Consider the following 27,679-nt stretch of genomic DNA (forward strand, 5'->3'; position numbering starts at 1 on the left):
AGCATAAGAGACCTGACAGGTGATGGTCAGACGTTGACCTGGCTGCACAGTCACAGAGGCTGGCTGTGTCAACTGTTCACATTTTAAGCCTGTTAAAAAAAGAAGATTTTTTGTTACCAAGTTATACAAGAACAACAACTGACATCGATAAATCAAGAGAAACTCACATCCAGCTGCCAACAGCAGCAGCAGAGCTACAGAGAACATGGTTTATGTTGAAACTGACGAGGTGTGAATTAAACTGACAGCCTGATGTGATGCTTTTATAGCTGAGCAACAAGGAAGGTCACTGAGTTTGCATAGAATCAAACACATGAAACGTCAACGTTAGTCTAACTGGAGCCACTTGAACAGTCTCTTCAATGTTTTCATTATATCTGCACAGTGAAAACATGCCTGGAAATCACCTCTGCACACACACTACACACTTAGCTGCATTGAAAGAAATTCAACAGATGTAAACTTTGATTTTATTGTAACTTTTAATACCCAAATGCTGACTGTTCAAATATAAATTATTTAATATTTGCAGAGAAGGATACGAATCAATATACTATTCTTAATGTCAATATTAACATGAATCATAATGAAAAACATATTCATTCAATTCAGCGTTGCATTAACATTGAAGATGGAAATGGAATTAAAATAAGCAACCACCAAGAATGTTGCTTTATAAGCCATGTTTACAGTGTGTTTGGCATGTTTTCAAATGATTAAAGACAAGAATAGAGAAAATAAATAATTTACATTTTGTAATAGTCAACACATTTTACCTTCATCTGTGTGAAGATGAACAGTCTTAATTAATATCATGCCGAGCTGTTTATAGGTTTTGTTGTTTTGTTTACATTTACCCATGGAGAGATGTAGCTACATTTTCTTCATAATCAAATAACTTTATTGCAAATTATTAATATTCTCTACACATCTCTTTTAGACCTTATCTGCAGTTAAAACACAACAATAATCATTTAGTTCTGTTATTTCATCAAATATGAAAAACGTCTCCATATAAAGTATTAAGCTTTAATTCAGTCCAGGGTTCAAGTGTCAGTCAACGATGAGAACAACAGATCTGAGTTTCTCCTTTTAGTAACAGAGAGAAACTAGACACGTAACTTTTTCACTCTCAAAAGACTTTCTTTATATTCCACATCATTTAAAGTCATTATTGTGTCTCAGTTTATAGAAATTAAAAGTATGTGTTGAAGTTTAATTTCAACGATCATATTTTAATTCTGTCATTTGGTCCTTTCACAAACAAGCGATCTTTTATTTTTAATGTTAAATACTGATATTTCTCCATTTTCAGGACTTTGTATCATGCAGGGAAAATGTTAAATTATTGATACAAATTCATATGTAAAGTAGAATATAGAACATAAAATAATGTTTAAATTTATGTGAAAAAACATATTCAACTTGGGCGCTATCAGCCTGAAAACAATGAGCGCTGTAGGATTTTGTACAGCTGCTCAACCAGCTCCAGTCACTGTGAGTCTCTAGCACAATAATAAACAGCAGAATCTTCTGTCTTCAGACTGTTCATCTGCAGATACAGCTGCTGTCTGCTGTTGTCTCTGGAGATGGTGAACCGGCCTTGAACTGACTGGGAGTAGTATTTGGTGCTACCATCTTTATGATTCCAGGCAATCCACTCCAGTCCTTTCCCTGGAGCCTGTCTGACCCAGACCATATAGCAGCTGCTGAGTGACAATCCAGTGACTGTACAGGTCAACCTGTGAGATTCTCCAGGCCTTTTAATCGCTGGTTCAGACTCTGTCAGAGTCTGACCATCAACACCTGTCAAGACAAACAAGAAAACAGTCAATTGTTGTAAGTTTGTAACTTTTTTCGAGAGATTTAACTGAAGACCTTCATCTTCACCTGCCCAGCAGATAGTTAAGAGCAGCAGTCCTGTCCTATAGTCCATCATGTTAAACTGTGTGTCCACTGTTCTCTGTCCTCCTCTCTGCAGTCACATAAGTAGAGCTGGAAGTTGACTTATTTTTGCATTGACTCCTCCTTTTTGATGGATCAGCATCCTCTGTTCAATCCCTCCTCTAAACTGATTTTCATCTCAAGGCTTTCTCCTAACTAACAAAGTTTTGTGTGTTTTTTTAATAATCATCTCTCTGTATCTTTGCCGCTTTATTTTGTTTACAAAATGTGTTTAACCGTATGTAACTAATTTAAGTTTTATTCATTTAGCTTTTTTAAAAACACACATGGTCACAAAGTACTTCACACAAAAAAAATAAAAAAAGAATTCGTTAAAAATAGATTGCAATATAAAACACAGAACAATGAGAGACAGACCAAACTGGAACAAGCAAAAACGGCAAAGGTGCGATCACCTTTTGTTTTGCAGTTGGAGCAGGGGATGGATGAAGCCAGAGATTTGAGCATCGGAGTGATCACGAGGAAGATCAGAAAGGTCATGCAGTGCCTTGTATGTAATTAACAGGATGTTTTGTTTATTCTGAAAGTTACCGTGGCCTCATTAATATCCTTGTTTAACTCACTTGTGACATTTGAACAGATTTATTTACTTGTCAGATGCTTTTGTTTAATGCAACTTACACATAATGGAATATTGCTACTGTTAATAAATATAGTTTATTAATTTTAATAATATGCGTTTCAGTTCACGTAGTATAAAAATCACCTTGCATGCTTGGTTTGGGAAGCAAACAACATCCCATGTCTCCGTAAGTTATTTGTCAAAGTTGAGATTTTGTGTGATGATTGGAACATGAATTTGTTTTGAGGGAAACTCTGACATCCAACACCTTTTAGCTGTGTGCTGAGTTTTGTCTTGTAGCTTCTACCTCAATACCTGAAGACAATTCAGCTGAATTTATTTCATTGCTTGTAAAATTCATTGTTTAACAATAAAATGTAATATATACAATATACATATGCAATGACGTATTGTAATTTTAACCTTGAAGTATTTAAACTGATGTGACAGTGAGCTGGTGTTGAAATCACTAGTGGTCTGAGACAGTTAGTGGTCTGAGGGCTCCTCCTCTGGTGGCTTCATGTTACAAGTGTTCAGGCACTGAGAGGTTTTTGTTCAGGTCTACTGGTGGTTTGTGTTATTGTGGGTCTCTGGCACAGTAATACACAGCAGTGTCTTCAGGCTGCACATTCTGTCCGTTTAGAGTCACTGTTTTGCTGGAAGCGTCTAAGTCGATACTGAACTTGTTCTTCAGTGAATCTTTGTAGTATGTGGTTCCACCTCCATGTTTCATTCCAATCCACTCCAGTCCTTTCCCTGCAGGCTGTCTGATCCAAGCTGTGTAGTAGCTGCTAAGAGCATAAGAGACCTGACAGGTGATGGTCAGACGTTGACCTGGCTGCACAGTCACAGAGGCTGGCTGTGTCAACTGTTCACACTTCACACCTGTTAAAAAAAGGAAATGTTTTGTCACAAAATATACTTGAAGCAGAATTGTTGATTTTGAGAAATCCAGAGAGACTCACATCCAGCTGCCAACAGCAGCAGCAGAGCTACAGAGAACATGGTTTATGTTGAAACTGAAGAGATGTGAACTTCACTAACAGCCTGATGTGATGTTTTTATAGCCAAGTAACAAGGGAGCTCACTGAGTTTGCATATAATCAAACATATGAAGCATCAACACTGGTCTCACTGCAGCCAATAGAATAGTCTGTTCAGTGTTATTATATCTGCAGAGTGAAAACATAGTTTCATGCCTGAAAATCAACTCTGCTTTAGATTTTATATTTTAATTTCATTCCACATTAAATTGGACATTTTGAAAATCTCCCTGTATTTACAGAATCAAACAACCATTAACTTTGCTTTTAACTGTCAATGCCTATTAGCCCAGAGCTATTTAAATCTTTTATTACAATAAGGTTGTCTTATAATTGTTGTTAATCATGATAAACTGTCCTAACACACTTTGACATGTGTTTTCAAAGCCCTGACACAAGCTTCATGCTTCTCATACAGAGATGAGTGTTGAGTGATCATAAGCTCCACATCAACCCCTCCTTTAAGAAGATATTGACACTAGTGAGAGACAAAGAACAATGACTGACTGATCATCTCAGCTGTACTTGATTTATTTTAGAGTAAAGTTTAGAAGACTATCAGAGTCTGGTGTCTTTGAGGAAAACATTATTTGTCCATTTTCTTTAGGATAATCAACTTTTAAAAATGTTTCTTTTATAGGTTGAGCTGAAGTTGCCATTTAACTAACTAAATATCTAAACGCTTCTGGAAAAGTTTTTTTTTTCCTTTTTTCATGTTTGTAATTTGAGGATTTTGTTTGGATTTTGTTATGTATTCAGAAAAAAGGTTTACAAACTGCAAATCACTTGGAAGCTTTGTATTTTTGTTACCAAAATGTAATTGTCTTGCTTGAACTTCTTGCATGTTCTCATTAAGACACATTAAGAGACCCAGTCTCACCACACTTATACACAGAATTTAATCATTTTTATTTATTGCAAAATAGTCACTGAGACAACTGAATGTTCCCAGAATAGAGGAAGTAGTTTTTGAACGACTCTCCTATTATTGTCTCTCACTGTGTGTCTCTGGCGCAGTAATACACTGCTGTGTCCTCGGTCTTCAGACTGTTCATCTGTAGATAGAGTTTACTGCTGGAGTCATCTCTGGAGATGGTGAATCTACCCTGGACTGACTGGGAGTAATAGATAGGAGAGCTACCAGTGCTGTGATAAGCGATCCACTCCAGTCCTTTTCCAGGAGCCTGTCTGACCCAGCTCATACGGAAGCTGCTGAATGTGAATCCAGAGGCTGTACAAGTCAACCTGTGAGATTCTCCAGGCTTTTTAATCACTGGTTCAGATTCTGTCAGAGTCTGACCATCAACACCTGTCAAGAAAATAGAAAATGTGAAATAAGGTGATGACACAAAAGAAAACTATGTAAGACAAAGATCAGTGACTATCTTCACCTGCCCAGCAGATAGTTAAGAGCAGCAGTCCTGTCCTATATTCCATCATGTTAAACTGTGTGTCCACTGTTCTCTGTCCTCCTCTCTGCAGTCACATAAGTAGAGGAGGAAGACGTCTGAGTTTTGCATTGACTCCTCCTCACAGTGTGGAACTGGATTTGACTTGGATCTCATTAACAGTTTGATGAAACTGAAGAATGAACGTTTACTGAGTCGCTTTAGCAGCTTTCAGTATAATTTGTGCAAAAGGTTGACAAACACAAAATGACAGTTTGTTGCCGTTCATTATTTACCACAGTCAGCATCACATGAAGACTTGGACAATCAGTTTTAAAATATCCCTAAAGTGAGAATGTATTTATATTTAAAAAATTAACAAATATTCACAAATGTTGCTCATTGTGTTATACTAATGATTTTGTGTTCATGACTCATATACCTTTCATAATTTGTTGAGTTTATTAATTTAGCTTTATTAAGCATTTAACGACCTCAGTGCATAGATACCACAGATACCATAAATGTTTTTCAGTGAGTACAAATACATTTGTTAATTGTTTTTCATTTCTTGTTCCATGATTCACTTTTGAAAATGCAGTTTTCAACTAAAATAATGTTATCGTGAACACACATATTGTGAGTCACACAGAAGACACTTTTAGGAAAATGTCTTCACTGTATATTAAATATTATAATTATTATTGTATTTTATAATACATGTTATTTTCCTTTTATTTTTTTGTTGCTGAAATATATGTTCTCTTTACTGTAACAGTGAGCTGGAGTTGAAATCACTAGTGGTCTGAGGGCTCCTCCTCTGGTGGCTTCATGTTACAAGTGTTCAGGCACTGAGAGGTTTTTGTTCAGGTCTACTGGTGGTTTGTGTTATTGTGGGTGTCTGGCACAGTAATACACAGCAGTGTCTTCAGGCTGCACATTCTGTCCATTTAGAGTCACTGTTTTGCTGGAAGCGTGTAAGTCGATACTGAACTTGTTCTTCAGTGAATCTTTGTAGTATGCTGTGCATCCAACACAGCTGTATCCAATCCACTCCAGTCCTTTTCCTGCAGGCTGTCTGATCCAAGCTGTGCCGTAGCTGTTAAGAGCATAAGAGACCTGACAGGTGATGGTCAGACGTTGACCTGGCTGCACAGTCACAGAGGCTGGCTGTGTCAACTGTTCACATTTGAAGCCTGTTAAAAAAGAAGATTTTTTGTAACCAAGTTATACAAGAAGAACAACTGACATCGATAAATCAAGAGAAACTCACATCCAGCTGCCAACAGCAGCAGCAGAGCTACAGAGAACATGGTTTATGTTGAAACTGACAAGCTGTGAATTAAACTGACAGACTGATGTGATGCTTTTATAGCTGAGCAACAAGGAAGGTCACTGAGTTTGCATAGAATCAAACACATGAAACTTCAACGTTGGTCTAACTGGAGCCACTTGAACAGTCTCTTCAATGTTTTCATTATATCTGCACAGTGAAAATATGCCTGGAAATCACCTCTGCACACACACTACACAGCTGCATTGAAAGAAATTCAACAGATGTAGACTTTCATTTACCCAAATGCTGACTGTTCAAATGTAAATTATTTAATATTTGCAGACAAGGATACGAATCAATATACTATTCTTAATGTCAATATTAACATGAATCATAATGGAAAACATATTCATTCAATTCAGCGTTGCATTAACATTGAAGATGGAAATGGAAAAAAAATAAGCAACCACCAAGAATGTTGCTTTAGAAGCCATGTTTACAGTGTGTTTGGCATGTTTTCAATAGATTAAAGAAAAGTATAGAGAAAATATAGAATTTACATTTTGTTATAGTCAACACATTTTACCTTCATCTGTGTGAAGAATGGAGAGATGTAGCTACATTTTTTTTTATAATCAAATAACTTTATTGCAAATTATTAATATTCTCTAGACATCTTTTTTAGACCTTATCTGCAGTTAAAACACAACAATAATCATTTAGTTCTGTTATTTCATCAAATATGAAAACGTCTCCATATAAAGTATTAAGCTTTAATTCAGTCCAGGGTTCAAGTGTCAGTCAACGATGAGAACAACAGATCTGAGTTTCTCCTTTTAGAAACAGAGAGAAACTTGACACGTAACTTTTTCACTCTCAAAAGACTTTCTTTATATTCCACATCATTTAAAGTCATTATTGTGTCTCAGTTTATAGAAATTCAAAGTGAACCAAATGAAGCAATTCATTGTTTGCGTCAACATACAACAAAAAAAACTTAATTTGAAGTTAAACACAGATACATTTGAAAATGTCCAGATTTAAATTTGTAAGTAAAGTAACTGCCCATGACTTTCTTTATTTCTATTTCTCATTGTCAACACGAGTGGGAGGTTTAGTAACATGGTTGCTGGTTATTGTGCAGGTCTGTTGGTGGTTTGTATCACTGTGGGCAGACGTACACAGTAATACACAGCTGTGTCCTCAGGCTGCAGATTCTGTCCTGTTAGAGTCACTGTTCGAGCAGAAGTGTCTCTGCTGTAGCTGAACTTGTTCTTCAGAGCATCATTTTGACGAAGGCCACTTGTTCCCCACTGATGTGAAATCCAGTCCATCGGTTTTCCTTCACTCTGTCTGATCCAACCTGTTGCATAGCTGTTATCAGTCAAAGAATAACCAGAGACCTGACAGCTGATGGTCAAAGACCGTCCAGGCTGCACAACCATTGAGTCTGGCTGGATGAGATCAAGACTGTTCACACCTGTGGAAACACAAATCAACATTATCTTCATCAGACATCTGACTATTCAGAGTTTCTAATGTGTGTATTAGTGAGAATCCACTGAAAGCTCCTCACAGGATCCAGCTGCCAGCAGCAGAATCAGAGCTACAGAGAACATGGTTGATGCTGAAGCTGAAGTGATGTGAGCTCTTCTGTCCTCTCACTGACACAAACACCCCCACATACACACACACACCACTTCTTATAAGTAACCTTCATTTGAATATTGTTGAATTTCACTTGACTCACTTTCAGATGTAAACAATGTGTCTTCAGTGATCAGACTCGGTAAAGCAATTTTCTTTCTATTAAAAGAAAATATTTTTATAAAAAAGCTTATTTGGACTTAAATGTCATCATGTTGATGGTTAAAGAAATTATTCAATTTACTGTTAAAAAAAAAGGTCTCTTAATATCATGAAGTTTGTATATATTAATGTAGAAAAAGTTAATACTGTACAATACAGAGCTTTTTTTAAGCAACGTTTTCACTCTAATTGAAGCAGTCGCATACATTTTAATTTACAGTTCAGTCACCTCAGTGAGGTGGATTTCTGCTTGGAGAGGAAAAGGTGCTGCAAGAAAGATTTAGTTTTCCCTCCAGGAGCCCAGGAAGTGAAAGTTTGTCTTATTCCAGTATCACGTATTCATTCCACTTTTATTACAATGTCTTACAAGCACAAGACTAAACAGCAGCTCCCGCAGTCTTCCAGCTGTTTATAGTGACATGCATTTGAGATAGTGAGCTACAATTTAATCACATGGAGCTGCAGTCACTTCTGATCCAGCTATAACATTTTTATACTTGTGATATTTTTTAACTTATATTGTGACCTACTTCAGATGCCAAATAATTAATAGGTTACATTAATGTGGCTGAGATGTGTTCATGTAGTGTTTATTTTATTCAGACTTTAATAAGAAGACACAGATAGACGTTATTATTCCTGTATTTAGCTGTGTTGTAGGACAGTCGGATATTATTTTATTCATATTTTTGTTAGATATCGTTTATGGTTGATGCTGGCCTTGATCATGATTTTATTAAAAACAACAACAGATACAAAAATAAAAGTATTTCTTAGTATATTAGCACATTAAGAATGAGCACTGTAGGATTTTGTACAGCTGCTCAACCAGCTCCAGTCACTGTGGTTGTCGAGCACAATAATAAACAGCAGAATCTTCCGTCTTCAGACTGTTCATCTGCAGATACAGCTGCTGTCTGCTGTTGTCTCTGGAGATGGTGAACCGGCCTTGAACTGACTGAGAGTAGTATTTGGTGGTACCACCGTTACTATTCCAGGCGATCCACTCCAGTCCTTTTCCTGGAGCCTGTCTGACCCAGGCCATATGATGGCTGCCGAGTGAAAATCCAGAGGTTGTACAGATCAATCTGTGTGATTCTCCAGGCCTTTTAATCGCTGGTTCAGATTCTGTCAGAGTCTGACCACCAACACCTGTCAAGACAAACAAGAAAATAGTCAATTGTTGTAAGTTTGTAACTTTTTTTTCGAGAGATTTAAATCAAGACCTTCATCTTCACCTGCCCAGCAGATAGTTAAGAGCAGCAGTCCTGTCCTATAGTCCATCATGTTAAACTATGTGTCCACTGTTCTCTGTCCTCCTCTCTGCAGTCACATAAGTAGAGGAGGAAGTTGACTTATTTTTGCATTGACTCCTCCTTTTTGATTGAATAGCATCCTCTGTTCAATCCCTCCTCTAAACTGATTTTCAATTCAAGGCTTTCTCCTAACTAACCATGTTTTGCGTGTTTTTTTAATAATCGTCTCTCTGTACCTTTCCGTTTTCATTTGTTTACATTTTTAACCTTATATACCTAAGTTAAGTTTTTATTGATATAGCTCTTTTTTATAACACATAGTTACAAAGTGGTTCACACACGAAACGTAAGAAAGAATGAGGTAAAAATAGATTGCAATATATAACACAGAACAATGAGAGACAGACCAAACTGAAGGAAACAAAAACAGCAAAGGTGTGATCATGAGGAAGATCAGAAAGGTCATGCAGTGCCTTATATGTAATTAACGGGATATTTAGTTTATTCTGAATTTTACCGGAAGGGTCCATCAAAAGTACTACATTTATTATAATATCATTCATAATCAGGGAGTTTAGAGAAACTTCAACTGAGGTACAGAAAGGTGGACTACCTACAAGTCAGGAGGTAGAAGCCTGTTGTCATTATTATCCTTATTTAACTCACTTGTGTAATTTGAACAGATTTATTTCTTCATCAGATGCTTTTGTTCAATGCAACTTACAAATAATGGAATATTGCTATTGTTAACAAATAAAGTTAATTCATTTTATTATCATGTGTTTCATTTAATATAGTACGAAAATCACCTTGCATGCTTGGTTTGAGAGCCAAACAACATCCCATGTCTCCTAAAGTTATTTGTCCAAGTTGAGATTTTGTGTTGATAAGGAACAGAAGTTCAAGCATTTGTTTTGAGGGAAACTCTGACATCCAACACCTTTTAGCTGTGTGCTGGGTTTGGGCTTGTAGCTTCTACCTCAATACCTGAAGACAATTCAGCTGAATTTATTTCATTGCTTGTAAAGTTCAGTGTTTAGCAATTAATAAACATGTAATTCAGTTTTTCTTGAGGAAATATATACAATGTTGTATTAGTGCTTGTAACCTTTAAGTATTTAAACTGATGTGACAGTGAGCTGGTGTTGAAATCACTAGTGGTCTGAGGGCTCCTCCTCTGGTGGCTTCATGTTACAAGTGTTCAGGCACTGAGAGGTTTTTGTTCAGGTCTACTGGTGGTTTGTGTTATTGTGGGTGTCTGGCACAGTAATACACAGCAGTGTCTTCAGGCTGCACATTCTGTCCGTTTAGAGTCACTGTTTTGCTGGAAGCGTCTAAGCTTATACTGAACTTGTTCTTCAGTGAATCTTTGTAGTATGCTGTGCATCCAACACAGCTGGATCCAATCCACTCCAGTCCTTTCCCTGCAGGCTGTCTGATCCAAGCTGTGTAGTAGCTGTTAAGAGCATAAGAGACCTGACAGGTGATGGTCAGACGTTGACCTGGCTGCACAGTCACAGAGGCTGGCTGTGTCAACTGTTCACATTTTAAGCCTGTTAAAAAAAGAAGATTTTTTGTAACATCATCAAGTTATACAAGAAAAATGACTGACTTCCATAAATCAAGAGAAACTCACATCCAGCTGCCAACAGCAGCAGCAGAGCTACAGAGAACATGGTTTATGTTGAAACTGACAAGCTGTGAATTAAACTGACAGACTGATGTGATGCTTTTATAGCTGAGCAACAAGGAAGGTCACTGAGTTTGCATAGAATCAAACACATGAAACGTCAACGTTGGTCTAACTGGAGCCACTTTAACAGTCTCTTCAATTAGTTCATTATAACTGCACAATGAACGCATGCCTGGAAATCACCTCTGCATTACATTGGATAATTTCATTTAATTTGACACTCAAAGATTTTGAAAATATCCCTTTATTTGCTGAAATGAAACAGCTGTTAACTTTGATTTTAATTTAAAATAGTAATTCCCAAATAATAACAGTTTGATTTAAAAACATAATGTACATTTGTGTTTAATTGTGAACAAGGATTAGGATCATTACTACTATTGTCAATCTTAATTTAAACAGGAATCATAATGGAAAACATTTTCATTCAAATCAGCATTAAAATAACAATGATGATAGAAATGTAAACTAAAGGAGCAACCACCAGGAATGTTGCTTTCTATAAGCCATGTTTAGAATGTGTTTGGCACGTTTTCAAATGATTCAAACTCACTTTTTTATTCATTAATTGGCAGCAGCCATGGCCATGTACTATATCGCATGATAACTAATGTCTGATGATGCTGGTTTACAGAGTTGATTAAAATAATTATAATGGTTTCGCAGATGTTTGAAGTTTAAAATGTATTATTTAAAATTTGAAATAGTCAACACATTTTATCTTCATCTGTGTTACGATTAACAGTCTTAATCAAATATCATGCCGAGTTGTTTATAGGTTTAGTTTTTTTTGTTACATTATTTTTATTATGGCCCGATCGCACAAAAACTAAAAAAAATGAAATAAATTAAGACAAAGGTAACAAAAAAGAAAACAAATGTTTATTCTTGCCCATGGAGAGATGTCGCTACATTTTCTTCATACTCAGATAACTTTATTGCAAACTATCAATATTCTCTACACATATTTTTTAGATCTTTTCACAGTTAAAACACAACAACAATCCTGTTCTATTATCTCATCAAATATGAAAAACCTCTCCATATATAATATTAAGCTTTAATTCAGTCCAGTGTCCAGTCAACGATGAGAACAGCAGATCTGAGTCTCCTTTCAGTAACAGAAAGAGAAACTTCACATGGAATGCCCTCTCGCGATTTGATAAAGGAAATTATAACGGCTTTAATTGTAAAGACTTTCTTTATATTCCACATAATTTACAATCATTATTGTGTCTCAATTTGTAGAAATTCAAAGTATTTGTTGAAGTTTAATTTCAGCGATCATATTGCAATGCTGTCTTTTGGCCCTTTCACGAACAAATGATCTCTGTTGTGTTTTTTTTATATATTTAATGTTTAGAAATAATATTTTTTCAGGATTTTGTACATTGCAGTGTAAATGTTAAATGATTGATTAAATATGTATAGTAGAATGTAAACTATGAAACAATGTCTAAAAATTATGTGAAAAAGAATAATCAACTTGGGCGCTACCAGCCTTAAACAATGAGCGCTGTAGGATTTTGTACAGCTGCTCAACCAGCTCCAGTCACTGTGGGTCTCTAGCACAATAATAAACAGCAGAATCTTCCGTCTTCAGACTGTTCATCTGCAGATACACCTGCTGTCTGTTGTTGTCTCTGGAGATGGTGAACCGGCCTTGAACTGACTGAGAGTAGTAGTTGGTGGTACCATGATTAGCGGAAAGCCACTCCAGTCCTTTGCCAGGAGCCTGTCTGACCCAGTGCATCCAGTAGCTACTAAGAGTGAATCCAGATGTTGTACAGGTCAATCTGTGAGATTCTCCAGGCCTTTTAACCACTGGTTCAGATTCTGTCAGAGTCTGACCATCAACACCTGTCAAGACAAACCAAAAAATAGTCACTTATTGCAAGTTGGTCAATTTTTAAAGAAAGATTTAACTCAATACATCTAGATATCTTCACCTGCCCAGCAGATAGTTAAGAGCAGCAGTCCTGTCCTATAGTCCATCATGTTAAACTGTGTGTCCACTGTTCTCTGTCCTCCTCTCTGCAGTCACATAAGTAGAGGAGGAAGACAACTTTTTTTGCATTGACTCCTCCTTTTTGATGGATCATTGTCTTCTGTTCAATCTCTCCTCTAAACATCTTTCATATTATTGCTTTCTCCTAACTAACCATGTTTGTATATTTTAAATTTGTTTACATTGTTAACCTGATCTAAGTAAATAAGTGAGTAAAGCTTTATTTGTATAGCATTTCTTTAGATACACGGTTACAAAGAAAAAAAGCTGTAGCTGTTGTTCTTATTAACAGGATCTTGTAATTTATTCTCAATTTTACAGGCAGGGTGCATCAAAGGTATTACATTTATGATCAGAGATTATAATTTACTTTGGGGGGAAACTTTGACATCCAACACATTTCAGTTGTCTTTTGGCTTGTAGCTTCTACCTCAGACAAATAAGCTGAATTGATGTCATTGCTTGTAAACTTTAATGTTTTGCAATTTATAAAAGTGTATTCTGGTTTTTATTATGGATATACATAAAATGATGTATCAGTGATTGTAACATCCAGGTATTTAAACTGATGTGATTATTAGTGGTCTGAGGGCTCCTCCTCTGGTGGCTTCATGTTACAAGTGTTCAGGCTCTGAGAGGTTTTTGTTCAGGTCTACTGGTGGTTTGTGTTATTGTGGGTCTCTGGCACAGTAATACACAGCAGTGTCTTCAGGCTGCACGTTCTGCCCAATGAGAGTCACTGTTTTGCTGGAAGTGTCTAAGTCGATACTGAACTTGTTCTTCAGTGAATCTTTGTAGTATGAAGCTGAAGTATGTTTCATTCCAATCCACTCCAGTCCTTTCCCTGCAGGCTGTCTGATCCAAGCTGTGTAGTAGCTGCTAAGAGCATAAGAGACCTGACAGGTGATGGTCAGACGTTGACCTGGCTGCACAGTCACAGAGGCTGGCTGTGTCAACTGTTCACACTTCACACCTGTTAAAAAAAGAAGATTTTTGTAACAAATCATCGAGTTGTACTGTAAAAGAAAAACAACTAACTTTGATAAATCAAGAGAAACTCACATCCAGCTGCCAACAGCAGCAGCAGAGCTACAGAGAACATGGTTTATGAAAAGATATGAGCTTCTGATGCCTTCACTGACAGTCTCATGGGATGTTTTTATATGTGTCACAAGAAAAAATACTGAGTTTGCATAGAACCAAACAAATGTCACATAAAGGTGTGTGACCTCAGTGTCTTAAGATGAGCTACTGTCGTTCAGCTTGGAGTCTGGAATCAACTTCTTGATTTAGCAGAAAATGCTGTTTTGTAATTAACAACTTGAGATTTTTTCAACGTGCTTTGATTAATTAATGTTGCAAATAGTCTTGTCGAAGTCTCGATTCTATATTAAATATTTATTACAAATAAAATCATAACTGAAATCTATGTTTGAATAGTTTAATAACATTTATTTCATAACTCACTCAAAGTCCTGCTTCATAAATCAGTTCAAATAATGCAGTTTTCCTATAAATTGTTTTATTTATGCATGTATTTTGAAATAAATGTGATGAGCGCTAGTGGAGGATTTGGATGCTATTGTTCTTAAATTTACACGAGTGAAGTGAAAGCAAGATGATCTAAATTAATATTTGAATTTACTGCAGCTGGTTTTTAGACTTTTTAAGGTTTCAGTATTTAAATTTCTGCCATTTGAAGCCACAGACAGAGAGCCTCCAGAAGAAATAAACTACTGAAACCTGATATGAGATATGAGATATGAGATATGAGATATGAGATATGCAAAAAAAAAAAAAATTTCAGTGGTAACAGGAAAAACATCTGCTGGCATGTGTCAAATAATATATGAAAGTGCTCTTTGGTATCACAAATAAAAAAGATTAAACAAAACAGTAGACAACTTGGACAGTTAAGTGAGTGTACAGTTAAGACAGTTTGAACATCTTTTTATTCTCTCAAATTTAGAGAACAACACTGCAAAGTTTGAGGTTAAGAGTCTCCATCCACAGTCTTTGCAGTACTCTGTGCATATTATTATTCAACTTTACTCCATCAGCGATGATTAAGAGCGATTACTTTTTTATGAGTCTATACATTGATTTTTAGGAAATCCTGCAGAGCAGCTTTAACACATGTTGTCTTCATTCATTATGTGTTTAGTTTGTGTCCTTTTAATCATTATATAGCTATTAAACTTGTTTTACTATAGTTTAAATATAGTATAACGTAATATGAAATGCATCACACCTGCCTTACAAAATAACAGATGGGGTTATTATTAACCAGTAGAAGAGCACATGTTGGTAGAAACCATAGAAAAGAGGAAGTCACAAACCGCAACATCTTGTCTGAAAAATAATTTATAACAGGAAGGAGACAGGAGGAGGACAAACACTACAGGAACACTTAGAAAATACCTTAATCAATCCAACAGCACCCATTTGATCTTACTAAATTATGTATATAATCAACAAGTATACTATAACCAACGCCTCAACAGAAATCAAACATTTCTAAAATGCCGTCGTGCTACTGTGTTATAGGTGACATAGTTTCTTTAAATGGACAAAGCCTATTCAACACTTAACTCTTTGAATATTTCAAGCATAAGGATGATATAACTCTGACTATTTTCCAAAAGAGGTCTGTAATTTACACAGCAAGAGAAATCCAGTCGGTCTGTGTGTCCTGCTTGTGATGTCACATAATACTGAACCTGCTTGTACATACAGACATACTTGTTGTCATGTTGTGTGATCAAATTGCTTGTGTGCTCATTTATTTTAATCATGGGCTTCTCATGCAATGCAACAAACAATTCAGCTTCAAACGTGATCATTGCGTGTAGATTGAGAATATCTTCTCAAATTGCAAAGAAGCTTTCATTTTACCAATGCATATCTGGTTATGCAATAGGTTGATGATGTCTATTCTCATATGAAAATACAGGGAACAAGCATTCTAAGTGCATTTCATTTGTCATTTGTAAATAATCAGATAACTTGCATGCTGAGATTAATAAACGACATCCAATAATAGCAGTTGCATTTGTAGCCGTGTGGTTCACAATCCTATTAATTCTAGATTTCTTTCCCTCTTCACTCTCCCATCTGTTGTATTCTGTTTTGTTTCATTTAGTGGTAATGGATAGAAAGCTTTATCCAGACAGTCATCTAATCAACTTGCACCACACCAAAGAATGGAAGGAGTCAACAGACTGCAAACAATAAGCAAACACAGTGTATTCTCCATTGGTTTCTTTTTTCCACATAAATATGAATTGAAATCCTAAAATGAAGTGAGATAGATATTATCATTATAAGTTAGTATTAACTGAAAAAAGTTCTGGTTTACATGCATTTAATCTTCATGAAATTAGAGTAAATGAAAACCCCAGTAATGTACTTTCTATATGAAATTGTGTATATGTACAGCATTAAGCTTATCTTTCTTTTCTAGACCAAAGCTGCAGAGATAATCCATATGGGACCTCATCACTCCTCTCTGGCATACGCAGTTCACTGCTGATCACGGTTTACACACAGACACAGGCTCGCACAGGAAAAAAAGAAGCTGAAGGATATAGCGACATATAATCTTTTTAAAAAGAAATTTACAAACACAAGTAGCCAGGATCTCGACTACGGCCATCATCATGAGTATTAAACAAGCCTGCATCTTTCTCAGGGGTGGAACAAAGAGACCCGTAAGTCAAAATGATTTTATGGTTTTACAGTTTATTATTTAATGGTAGTCATTTTTTGCTATTAACATGTGTTTAGCTTAAGAGTTATTTGAATCTCAATTTAATTATGTTTATATATCATGATTATCTTTGTCTGTGGTTCACCAGGAAAATAAATCCTTCTATCATCTGTTGATCAATTATGAAACAAATATTGTTTTGTTATTGTGGTCATCCTAATATGGTGTTATTTTAGATGAATGGCAAAAGAAGCTTAAAGGAATTGTCTCATTATGGAGTAGAGGTGGGACGATACACTTTTTTGCATTAGGCAAATGCATTGGCACTCAAAACGTAATATTTTATATTAAAAGGAAAACATTTTTACACAGGATGCACTCTGTTGCATTTTTTTTTACCAATAATTAAACATTTTATGCAACCTTTGCTGTAGTTCTAATCCCATGGTGGATATACTGTACATATGATCTGGGATCAATCAAATAAGATACTGCAAGATCAAAAATAAAATGTTTTAAGCAAAGATTTAACATGACATATTTACAGATGTTAGAGGCACACAAACAGTAATGTGTCTGGACATTAGTGTCAACCCGTATTCACAAAGTGTGCAGAGATCAGAATCAGCTTTATTTGCACGAAGGAATGTGGGATGTGGCTGTAAATGTACTTACACAGAATTATATGTACCAGCTGGGGACAATGAGAACAAGGCTGAACAGATGAAGATAAAGAATACACAGGAACATTATTTGCACAAGTAGTGAAAAAAGGTCTAAGTATTTATTTTTTATAAGTATATATACAAAAAAACATATGACCAACAATGAAATAAGAAGTAAAACATCTATAAACAAGGCAAGTGTTCTGAAAATTGTAAACAACACAGCACATTAATGTGTAACATCAGAAACAGCAGGTTGATTCATATATATAATGGTGTATGTATATATATATATATATATATATAATAGTCCTTGAACCTGTGTAGCTCAAAGCAGATACAAAATGTTAATCCACTCAGATATTCAGAATTGTTCTTTGATTTGAATAATGTTGTAATATCAAAATATAATGTTTCCTCGATTCCAAATGCATTAGAAATGTAAATCCAAACCAATAGCTTTCAGAAATGAATACAAGTTTAAATAAGTTGTAAATTATGATATACTAAAATTATATATTGTAAATTCATGTGCACGACACTATAACAGGGGCACAACAATTAAAAACCTACTTAAAATATTAAACAACTTAATGCAATGTAAATACATGTTCATCAGAAAACATCATGTGGATGGTGCTGTAACATATTATGTTATTAAGAATCTTTGGGAAACCATGTGTCATATTAAACAAAGGTACAATTAAGTGCGTCACACATCTTTATGGTTATGGATGGAGCTTATAGGAGGTCATTGTCTTGACACAATGTAGATAGTTGTGGGTATAAAAATAGTTGTACATTTTGTCGTAAACTACTGTATATAAAACGCACTAAAATCATTCCGTATTTATCCATTTCATTCTTGTTTTGCAGACAAGAGTTCTTACAAACGATGAGATTGAAGGTAACGTCTGACTGGCTTTTGTGCTTTCAGATATACTTGTTAAATTGATGTATAATATTGTTCACCTTTTAAAAAATGTGTCACACGCCATCTCATTTTTCTGTCTCTATGCTCTTTAGAGTTACATGAAGCTTTTTTAGAGTTTGATAAAGATAAAGATGGTTTCATAAGCTGTAAGGACTTGGGGAACCTGATGAGGACCATGGGTTACATGCCGACTGAAATGGAGCTCATAGAACTGAGTCAGAACATCAACATGAATTGTGAGTAATGTCCTCTAACTTATGCTCCATTAATGCTTTACTACTGCTGACCATGTTGGCCAGATGAACTGACAAACAAAAAACAATCCATCGTTTTAAATATGGCATTCTTACTTTTATTCATTTATATGACAGAATTATTTTTGGATGCAATTTTTTGCAGGTTATGGAGAATTTTTTAAAAAGGTCATTCATTACCTCTCTGATAATACTGTGGGAACATCTTTTGTCTGTTGCCGGAGAACGTGTTTCAAAATATACAAAAACATCTCCAAGACTGATTTGCTTCATTTGTTTCAGGAAATGTGTCTTTCACGCTCTTCTTAACAATGGTCTCCTGAGACATATTTACATATTCTTTTTCAAAATTAGCCGGCCACATGTATATTTCGTCTTCTGGCTCAATATTTGTCAGTGGGTCACATTCATTTTACAGCAGAGCGCCGATATCATCTTGGTTATTTATCACATTTGACAGTTGAATGCGAACCATCCTATGCACATTCATGAAGTATTCCACTCCACTGAGCTTTGAATGAAGTCAGACATTTATAACCGAGAAGATGAATGGCTAAAGGAAGTGGCATGTGTACTTGAATATGGTCACAATTGTTTTCCACGGTGCAGCAGAGTGAAATGTAATGTATGAATGATTATAGCAAGCTAAAGGCATGTCATCTTTTGTGGAATTCACAACGGTGTTACAGCACTCAAACTTTGCCTTCAGTTGTGTTCTCCAACTACTGCCTGCTTATAGTTATATTAGTTACATCATTTGTCCTATTACAGTGGGGGGACGGGTGGACTTTGACGATTTTGTGGAACTCATGACCCCCAAGCTCCTGGCTGAAACTGCAGGGATGATTGGGTTGAAGGAACTTAAAGACGCATTTCGAGAGGTGAGCTCAGTATACCTATTCTCTCTTTTTGGTCTTTGGCACCCCATGGTGGATAATAAATGAACATACTGTAAAAGCTGTAATCTGGTCCAACAGTATGTTATGATGTCAATATGAGTCTGAAATGGCCAAACGCTTTGCAACGTTTTGTTGTCTTCTTCCCCTCTCCTTCAGTTTGATTTAGATGGTGACGGTTCTATCACATCTGAGGAGCTGAAACATGCCATGACAAAGTTACTAGGCGAACAAACTAGCAAAAAAGAAATTGATGCAGTTGTCAGTGAAGCTGATAACAACGGAGATGGAACAGTTGACTTCGAGGGTGAGATACAAGCACACACAAACACACGTGCACACACAAACAGATTTAGACTTTTTTATAGCCTTGCATTATCCTACATACAATAATCGGGTTTTTTTTCTCTCAGAGATATGTCATTTATTTAGTTTATGCATAATTTATATTCATTGCCAGAGCTGAAAGTAGTATGTATGAGGAGTTGTACTAGTTGTTCTCAGTTTGCTCTAAACCTAAAAAATGTAGCTATTCAATATCTTGTCTATTCTCTTTACAGAGTTTGTGAAGATGATGTCGAAATGAGGACAACAGAATTAGTGGTTGACTGTAAATGGAGAGGATGCCTTTTTATCTAATTATGCTGATGAATAATTTAGCATTTCTTTCCTGATATTTCAACTTAGCAAAGACATTTGGATCTTTTTGTTCAAATTAATGCATTTAAAATTGGTGAAGAAATTGAATGGTAGATCTAGACAGCCACACTCTTAAAGGTCCAGTGTGTAGGATTTCAGGGGATCAATTAGCAGAAATAGAATATTATATTCATAACTATGTTTTCTTTAGTGTATAGTAACCTTAAAATCCTTTTCATGGAATCTGCCGTGTTGCAGTGCCATTATCCTACAGTAGCCCAAAACGGACAAACCAAAAACTAGCGGAGGGGTATTCAGTTGGTTGCAATCTGCAACCGCACTGCTAGATACCAATAAATCAACACACTGGTCCTTTAAGTTGTTGGGTATTTCAGTTCAGCAAATTTGAAAAGTTTGTTATCATCAGGTCCCCAGACCTGTCCTACAGAGCAGCAGTATACACGTCATTGTCAACTGTTCGATAAGGAAGAACAAATAAATATGCAAAATTAGAGGTCTGCGATGTCCAGCTAAATAGGAAGCTGAAGTACTGAGAGTCTCAACAAATCTGTGTGTCAAATCAACAGTTTCAACAATTGTCACTGTGTTGTGGAGATGCTGCACTATGGACTGGCCTTGGAGAACTATAGTCAAACCAATTGGTAAAAAAATCTATTTGGTATACAAAGATGACACGTATAAAATGTGTTGACAAGTCAATGTCTCAGTCACAATTACAACTTCATGATACCTTGCAGTAGATAATGTGGGGGCAGCGTGGGAGAATGAACTATGTGCATGCTTTTTCCTAAGCATGATCCGTAAATATGTTCCAGGGGTTTATTGTGTGGACAATGAAGACAGCTATTCCTTAATGCTTGCTGTAGGGAGTGTCTGCAGTGAATTGAATCTGATCCAAAGGACATTATCAATCAGCTGAGAATGTTCAGCACTGACATCCCGAAATGAATGTTTGCCTTCAGTGTGACTGCAGCCTTGACCCTGGCATAAAATCCAGTAAAACCTGGAGAACATGATCTCAGCACTACCACGTGTCCTCTGCTGCCACCTCTTGACCTCTCATGCTTCTGTCTCACTAGGGTGTAAAAGCAACCTACCATCTTCTTGAAGTTTCTTTAGCAATGCTATGTGTGGTGGAATGTGACTAGGTACATTTACTCAAGTACTGTACTTAAGTACAATTTATAGGTACTTATACTTTACTCGTATTTCCATTTTATGCTACTTTGTACCTCTATCCCACTACAGTTTGGAAGTGAATATTGTAGTTTTTACTCCACTTTATTTATTTGTCATATGTCACTAGTTACTTTTCAGAATCTTATTTATGATACAAAATATGTATTAACAAATACATTACAATACCGTTTATTTTGCCAGAGTGAAACCAGAGAGAAATATTATGCACAGACAAACAGATAACAATACTTTAAACAAGTGTGTAAGTGTAATGTAAAAGTGTCAAGTGTATTTAAATATAGAAATATAGAAGGGATGTGCAGGGGAGTGTACCGGTAGGAAATTGTCCTGGGGATGAGAGAGTTAGTGGGGTTCTGCACAATGAGTACCTTTACTGCTATATGTCAGTATATTTGAATGCCATGTACTTTTACTTTAGTAAGATTTTGAATTTGACTTTTACTTGTAACAGAGTATCTTCAGACTGTTTATCTCAGTGCTTCTTCCACCACTGCATGGTATTCTGTGTTTTCTGGAACGATGCTGTCTAAATTCGCAGTGTTAAAGTTTTGGGAAATACTTGAATCTATTTTTGAAAATGCAATGTGTTTCTCAGATGTTTGTGATTCATCCTTTTTTATTTCTAAATTCTACATCTATGTGAAATGTGATGCAGTAATTTGCCAGCAAACATCCTCACATTCACTACCTTCACAAACACAAATTCAAAGATGCTTTTTCTGAAGAGCCTGTGTGAGTAAGAACATATATTCTTCATTATAAACTTCTGAAAAAGAGAAAATAAACTCTTGAAACCTGCATGTTGAGTCAGTCTGTCCATATATGCTGTGAGATTGTTGAAGACAAACGGCAGAGTAGAACTGAAACACTTTAACATGTTATCAAGCAACATACTGGACGGCTTTTCAGTGTAGAAAACGTTCCAGTTGGTTTTGATTATCCCGAATGATTACGTCTAGCATTACTGTCAAGCCAAAATGTTACAAAATTTGAAAAGAGTTTGGTCAGTCTGCTGTGTGGACAGCAATGTCAAAAACTAATTAAGGGCATGTGTGTCTTTCAATCAATGTGAATCTTGTGAGTAGTGTGAGTACAAATGATTACTAGAGTATTGATCCTGACTTTAATGGGCTGTATATTGTACTGTGGTAGTCTAGACCATACAATACCGCTTGACTAAATCTGAATCAAAATGCTACTTATACAAAAAACTATTAATTCGCATTTGAACAAGTATGACTGATATTTCTGAATGGCATACTGCCACTGATAATAATAACAGCAGATCTGTTTCCCGACCACTTTGTTCCTTTGGCAACTTTCTCTGAAAATAGCCCTCTAAGGTTGCTAATGCTGTTGCGTGACAAAAGGCCAGCATGGGAATTGTTGAGTGTGATAATAGCTATCTTTGTCTTTGAAATAAATGTGCGAGGCTGTAGCCTAATGTCAGGATTGTCCTTGAAAAACATTTGTGTGTGTTATTATTAATCCAAGATTAAATACGACGTTATGTTAAAGATTTGCATATGCCACTACAGGTTTGAAAACATCACAGTGACACAGCAAGGTGCAACTTTGCCTTCTAAATTTAAGATTTGAGAGTTTTTTTTAATTCTAAAACAATCATCCCTTAATGCTAACCTTTGACAGTCATACTCAATATTTGAATTGCTATATTATTTGCTTGTGAATTGCACATCAAATCAACGTACATACAGCGACATAGAATCTCAGGAATAATCTCTTGCTGCGGGTGGATTAGTTCAGTCTCTGTAATCCTCATCATGGATGAACAGATGGCAGATAAGACAAAATCACCACTCTAATTCTCATCTACTGACTGAAAAAAAGTAACTCCCCCATAAGGAGCTTAATGAACCAGAATGTGTTTTTAGAATGATTTTTTAGTCGGTTTAAATTTAAAGATATATTCACATACAGGCTACCGACTGTTTTTATTCCCAAAACAATTGCACTGGCCATTTTCTGGCCAGTTCCATATGATTTAAGTAAACTTTTAGGTAACAAGCCATGTGGACAGGATATTTTTCTCCAATAAAAACAATATACTTGAACGCTTAAGATAAATGTGTCCCATCCGAATTAATTGCGTAATTTGAGAGCCCTACAAAACAACCGGTTCTGATGCATGCATACTGTATCACATGTACATACACGTGTATTACTCTATTACTCTGTTATTCTATACACTGAGCCAATACTGATTCATCAGTTATTTATTTGTTTTTTGGATTCCAAGCAAAACAGAATTGACAAAAAGCAAACCACCAATTATATCCATAAACAAAGTAAAAAGATGTATATATTTATAAACAGAAAAATACAAGTATACATAGAGGTAATAAGAAGATAAAGAGTACTCACAGTATGCAAAGTTTATATATGTTTGGCATTCAAAAATAAATAGAAATTTACATGTATATGATTTTCATCTTTTCACAGTTTTTTGGTTGAGCTTATATACCTATATTTATAAATAACTCGTGCGCTCGTGCACATGCATCAGCAGCTTAAAACAAATTAATCAGGACAGATTGGTTTCACATGCAAATAGTATTCACAAACACAGTTCATGATATCAAGATAAGATTTATAATAGTTAACACAATATCTGCTCTTCTTAGCTTAGATCTTGTTGTGCTTTCAACTGATGTCAGTTTGAAATTTGCAGCCAAATTGTCTAGCGTTTAGCATTGTAACTGCTACAATAATTCTATTATCATCCTTAATAATACACTCTTGTGGCACTTGACCATAAATCCAACACCAGTTGAATTTGTGGCCAATAGCTTGTGTAATTCTGAGGGCAGATTCACACAGTGATTCATAAACTGGAATGCGATACATGACCCACAACAGGCAGGGCTAAGGTAAGGCATCCCTGCATGTTGTGTATTATTGGCAGGAACAAATTCAAAGGTCAGGGCTGAACATGAAGTCCAAAGCTTGTCTCTCTGCTGCAGCCACATTTGGATGCCAGAGGTCCACACTCAAAATGACTCGGGGCCCAGCATCTGGAGGCCCTTTAGAAATAGACATATATACAACGTTGGGTAAAAGGGTTGCAACCATTTGGGTTCAACTGTTTGGAACAACTCATGAAATTGAGAAAACTCAAGAAAAAACTTGCTACTTGTATTATACATAGAAATCATGCATTGCATTATATTTTTATATTTGTTTGCATGTTTAGCAATGAGAATAAAATTAAGAGTAAACATTTGAGTAAAATGAATTTAATTAAGAAGCATTATTTTTCAGAACAGTATGTTATTCACTAACCCTTGTGGGAGACAGTGTGGAGGAATGAGTCATCAACCAGGAGGCAGTGTCCTTCTGACCAGCACTGAGGCTCCCCTCCCACCACCAGCTCACACAGGGTTGGAGTCTGCAGACCTAAAAAAGCAATGTCTGTTTTTAAACTTTGCAAATAAAACATTTTGGTTCCACTCAGCTAAGAAGGCCATGCACTCCACTGCTGTCTGATTTTAAAACAGAGAGGATTATTGCCAGATGGATCACACTACAAAATGGGCTAAGGAAATAATTAACCTCAACCCCGAACCACAAAGTACCATTATGTAATGGTTTAGTGTTTATCAGGTCATTTTTCTTTTCTATTTTTGGTATAGTCAGCGGAGTCAGTGACAGGCTTTTCAGATTTGTCTAAGATGCAGATGAATGCAGATAAACCGCAATGTTTTCCCTGATGTCTTATTTTTTATGTTAAGAAAGCCAAATTATCTGCCCAGAGAATTGTTCTGTTGCTGTTGCTTTACATTCCTCCTGATGCAAATTTTTGATTTGTTTTGTCATATATTTCATGTTTGACAAATAGGCCACTACTGCATTTGTTGACTGCGTTGCATAAAGACAATAAATTATCCTCGAATCCTTTTACTCACCAAGGTGACAACGTAGGCGTGTATTAGTGGGTCCATACGAGCTCCCCAACGTAGCTCCTGGCCCCAACAGCCAAAATCCAGCAGATCCCAACGAGTTGCTGCTTATGAATGTACGCAGAGAGAGAAGTGTCCGGTAGGTGCAGGGACAGGAGCGACAGTTTCCTGCCACAGAGACACCTGCACTGTACAAAGGGAACACTGCCTGGCCCTGAAAGAGACAATGTTCTGCAGTTACATATGACTCCGATGAGGCACATTCAGCAGAATTAAACAACTCCTATTCCAGTCTGTAGGTAGATTTTTAATGGAGAAACAGGGGACAATAATAATCATAAAAGACATAAAGAGTCTCTGGAACCACAGCACAAACTGGTGGAGATTTCTGATATTAGACATTTTATGTATTTGGAGGTGATTTAGAAACTTGAAAGCAAAAAAACGTAATGAATTAGATGAATACTATTTCCACTGATCGTATTTTGTCAATTTCCATCTGTTTCTCTTCTCATAACTTTTTATTACAGATAGTGATGATTTTTATATGAAGTTTTTTTACTCATGATGGGCCTGAAATACTTCATTGTGTACCTTTGGTCCCAGACTGGTCCAGCCTAGTTTTGTGTCAATGCCTCTCTGGTATACAGCCTTGAATTCAGCCAAGATTACAGAGTAGTTGGCTTCCAAGACCTCAATGTCATGTCGATGAGCATCTCGTGGGAAGAAAGGAACACTTGGGACATCTGGCAAGAAGAAGAGATGAGGCTTCTGTATGGCAGAGAGATCGTTCAGTCTGACCTAAAGTGAGAACAATTAGAAATCAATGATTCATTCTTGACAATTCCTTCCTTAAATATTTGCCCTTGAACAAAAGTAGTTCCAAATGAGGTGTTCAGAAACTTTTACACAAGATTATGCAGTTATACATTATGCTACGAAAACAAACCTTTGACTACAGTGGAATTTGATGTATTCAATTATGGAATACATCAGATACACGTGATTTACTGGCAGTAGCAATTAAGTATGTACTGTATGTGTATGACCTGCATGGAATAAACTTGTACCTGCTCACGGAGGCCCTTATGAATGCGGCCCATGCCAACCCAACTGTAGCGCTTGGCATACTCTTGCAGTGCTGCATACAGTTTCTTGGCTTCTGCAGATGCTTGGGCTGGGAACAAGGCATGACTCAGCACCGGGGTGAGGTAGCCCTGTCCCTGTTCCTCATCCTCCTCTGTTTCCATGGAAATAAAGGGAGTAATTTGATCACTTCTCGACAGCTTGGATCGTGCACTACACTTTGTTCCAGCACAGCTACTGCTACGGGACATCATGGACCTCCTTGAGCCTGACTTGAGCTTTCCAGCGTGTGCATGGCCTGGGATTGGCAGGTCGGAGCCCATCCGATAACAGTGCCACAGAAAGAGTAGCAGAAAAGTCCACAGAAGGCCACTGAGCGAATGGACACCCAGCTCAACATATGGAGGCAATAGCAGTGTGTTCATTGACCAGTGCATCCTTTAAATTGGTGAGACACTAAGAAACTGAAATAGAAACAAATTGAGAGATCATGGTAATGCATGCGTATGTGAAATATGGTAAAGTGCCATAACATATTCTCTAACTTTTAAGTATTACAGTAAAATAAAAAACATCTATTTTTACTGGTTTAGAATGAATTATTTAGCTCACTCTTGACTTTCTACGAACGCTAACTATTAGCCTTAATAGTGATATTCTGATTAGTGGAACTTTTTCTTTAAAACATAATAAAGACAACAGAAGTAAGAGGTTATTCCGTTTTGGGCTTGTCAAAATCTAACAGATCATTATAAGGGGGCTGGAGAAAGCCCCCTTGATTCAATCCCCTTTAGGGTCAAAGGCAGCTGGGGTCTATCCCAGCATGCACTTGGAAGAAATTAGGGAACCAGTCAGGACAGGTTGCCAGACCATCACAGAGCCACTGACCCTTTGGTTAAGTTGCCACTAACACTGACTTTGTGGGGTTATGTAGGTCCTGATCTCTGACGTCTTCGATCAAACTAGCTGTGGGTGCAGCTAAAGATTTCACAGCAGGCGATATTCTGAAGTCATAGCTTTCTATACTGTTTAATCTTGGCGGGTACTTCATAGAATGTCTGTTTATTCCCTTAAATTCATTGTATTTTCCTTTGCAACAGTGGAGTCTACAAAGTAAACATGCTGACGAACCATATCAGTTTATAGCCTCCACTTTTGTCTAATTATGCTTATTGCATTATGAACATAGTCATTTAATTGGACAGTATAGTGCTGTCTGTTCACTTTCTTTTAGCTGTTGTTGCTGACAAAAAATAACTTTTGTCAATTATAATATTGACCTTTGGGGCAATTAATGTAATTTAAGGAAATGTGCAGAGACCCATCACTTGGACACTTATTTGACCTTGTCACCT

At 36.4% G+C, this 27,679-nt stretch overlaps 3 protein-coding genes across 3 annotated transcripts; 1 reads left to right on the forward strand and 2 right to left on the reverse strand.

Moving 5' to 3' along the window:
• Positions 1 to 7,302: 7,302 nt before the first annotated feature.
• On the reverse strand, positions 7,303 to 10,975 carry LOC306709252 (immunoglobulin alpha-2 heavy chain-like; the record flags this gene model as incomplete). The annotated part of the gene is made up of 3 exons (XM_079177319.1): positions 7,303 to 7,714; positions 10,556 to 10,852; positions 10,936 to 10,975. The coding sequence occupies 3 exons, from the start codon at positions 10,973 to 10,975 to the stop codon at positions 7,368 to 7,370; spliced, it is 684 nt and encodes a 227-aa protein (XP_079033445.1). The 3' UTR covers positions 7,303 to 7,367.
• Positions 10,976 to 16,659: 5,684 nt separating this feature from the next.
• On the forward strand, positions 16,660 to 20,143 carry cabp5b (calcium binding protein 5b; the record flags this gene model as incomplete). Its single annotated transcript, XM_079178225.1, has 6 exons — positions 16,660 to 16,710; positions 18,251 to 18,281; positions 18,401 to 18,544; positions 19,334 to 19,443; positions 19,618 to 19,765; positions 20,019 to 20,143. 6 exons carry the CDS (start codon positions 16,660 to 16,662, stop codon positions 20,042 to 20,044), a joined length of 510 nt encoding a protein of 169 aa, XP_079034351.1. The 3' UTR covers positions 20,045 to 20,143.
• Positions 20,144 to 24,252: 4,109 nt separating this feature from the next.
• Positions 24,253 to 26,761, reverse strand: asphd1 (aspartate beta-hydroxylase domain containing 1; the record flags this gene model as incomplete). Its single annotated transcript, XM_079178234.1, has 5 exons — positions 24,253 to 24,362; positions 24,622 to 24,735; positions 25,245 to 25,452; positions 25,833 to 26,039; positions 26,309 to 26,761. 5 exons carry the CDS (start codon positions 26,759 to 26,761, stop codon positions 24,253 to 24,255), a joined length of 1,092 nt encoding a protein of 363 aa, XP_079034360.1.
• Positions 26,762 to 27,679: the final 918 nt, after the last annotated feature.

The sequence above is a fragment of the Pholis gunnellus genome (assembly GCF_910591455.1).
Source record: "Pholis gunnellus genome assembly, chromosome: 17".
NCBI lineage: Eukaryota > Metazoa > Chordata > Actinopteri > Perciformes > Pholidae > Pholis > Pholis gunnellus.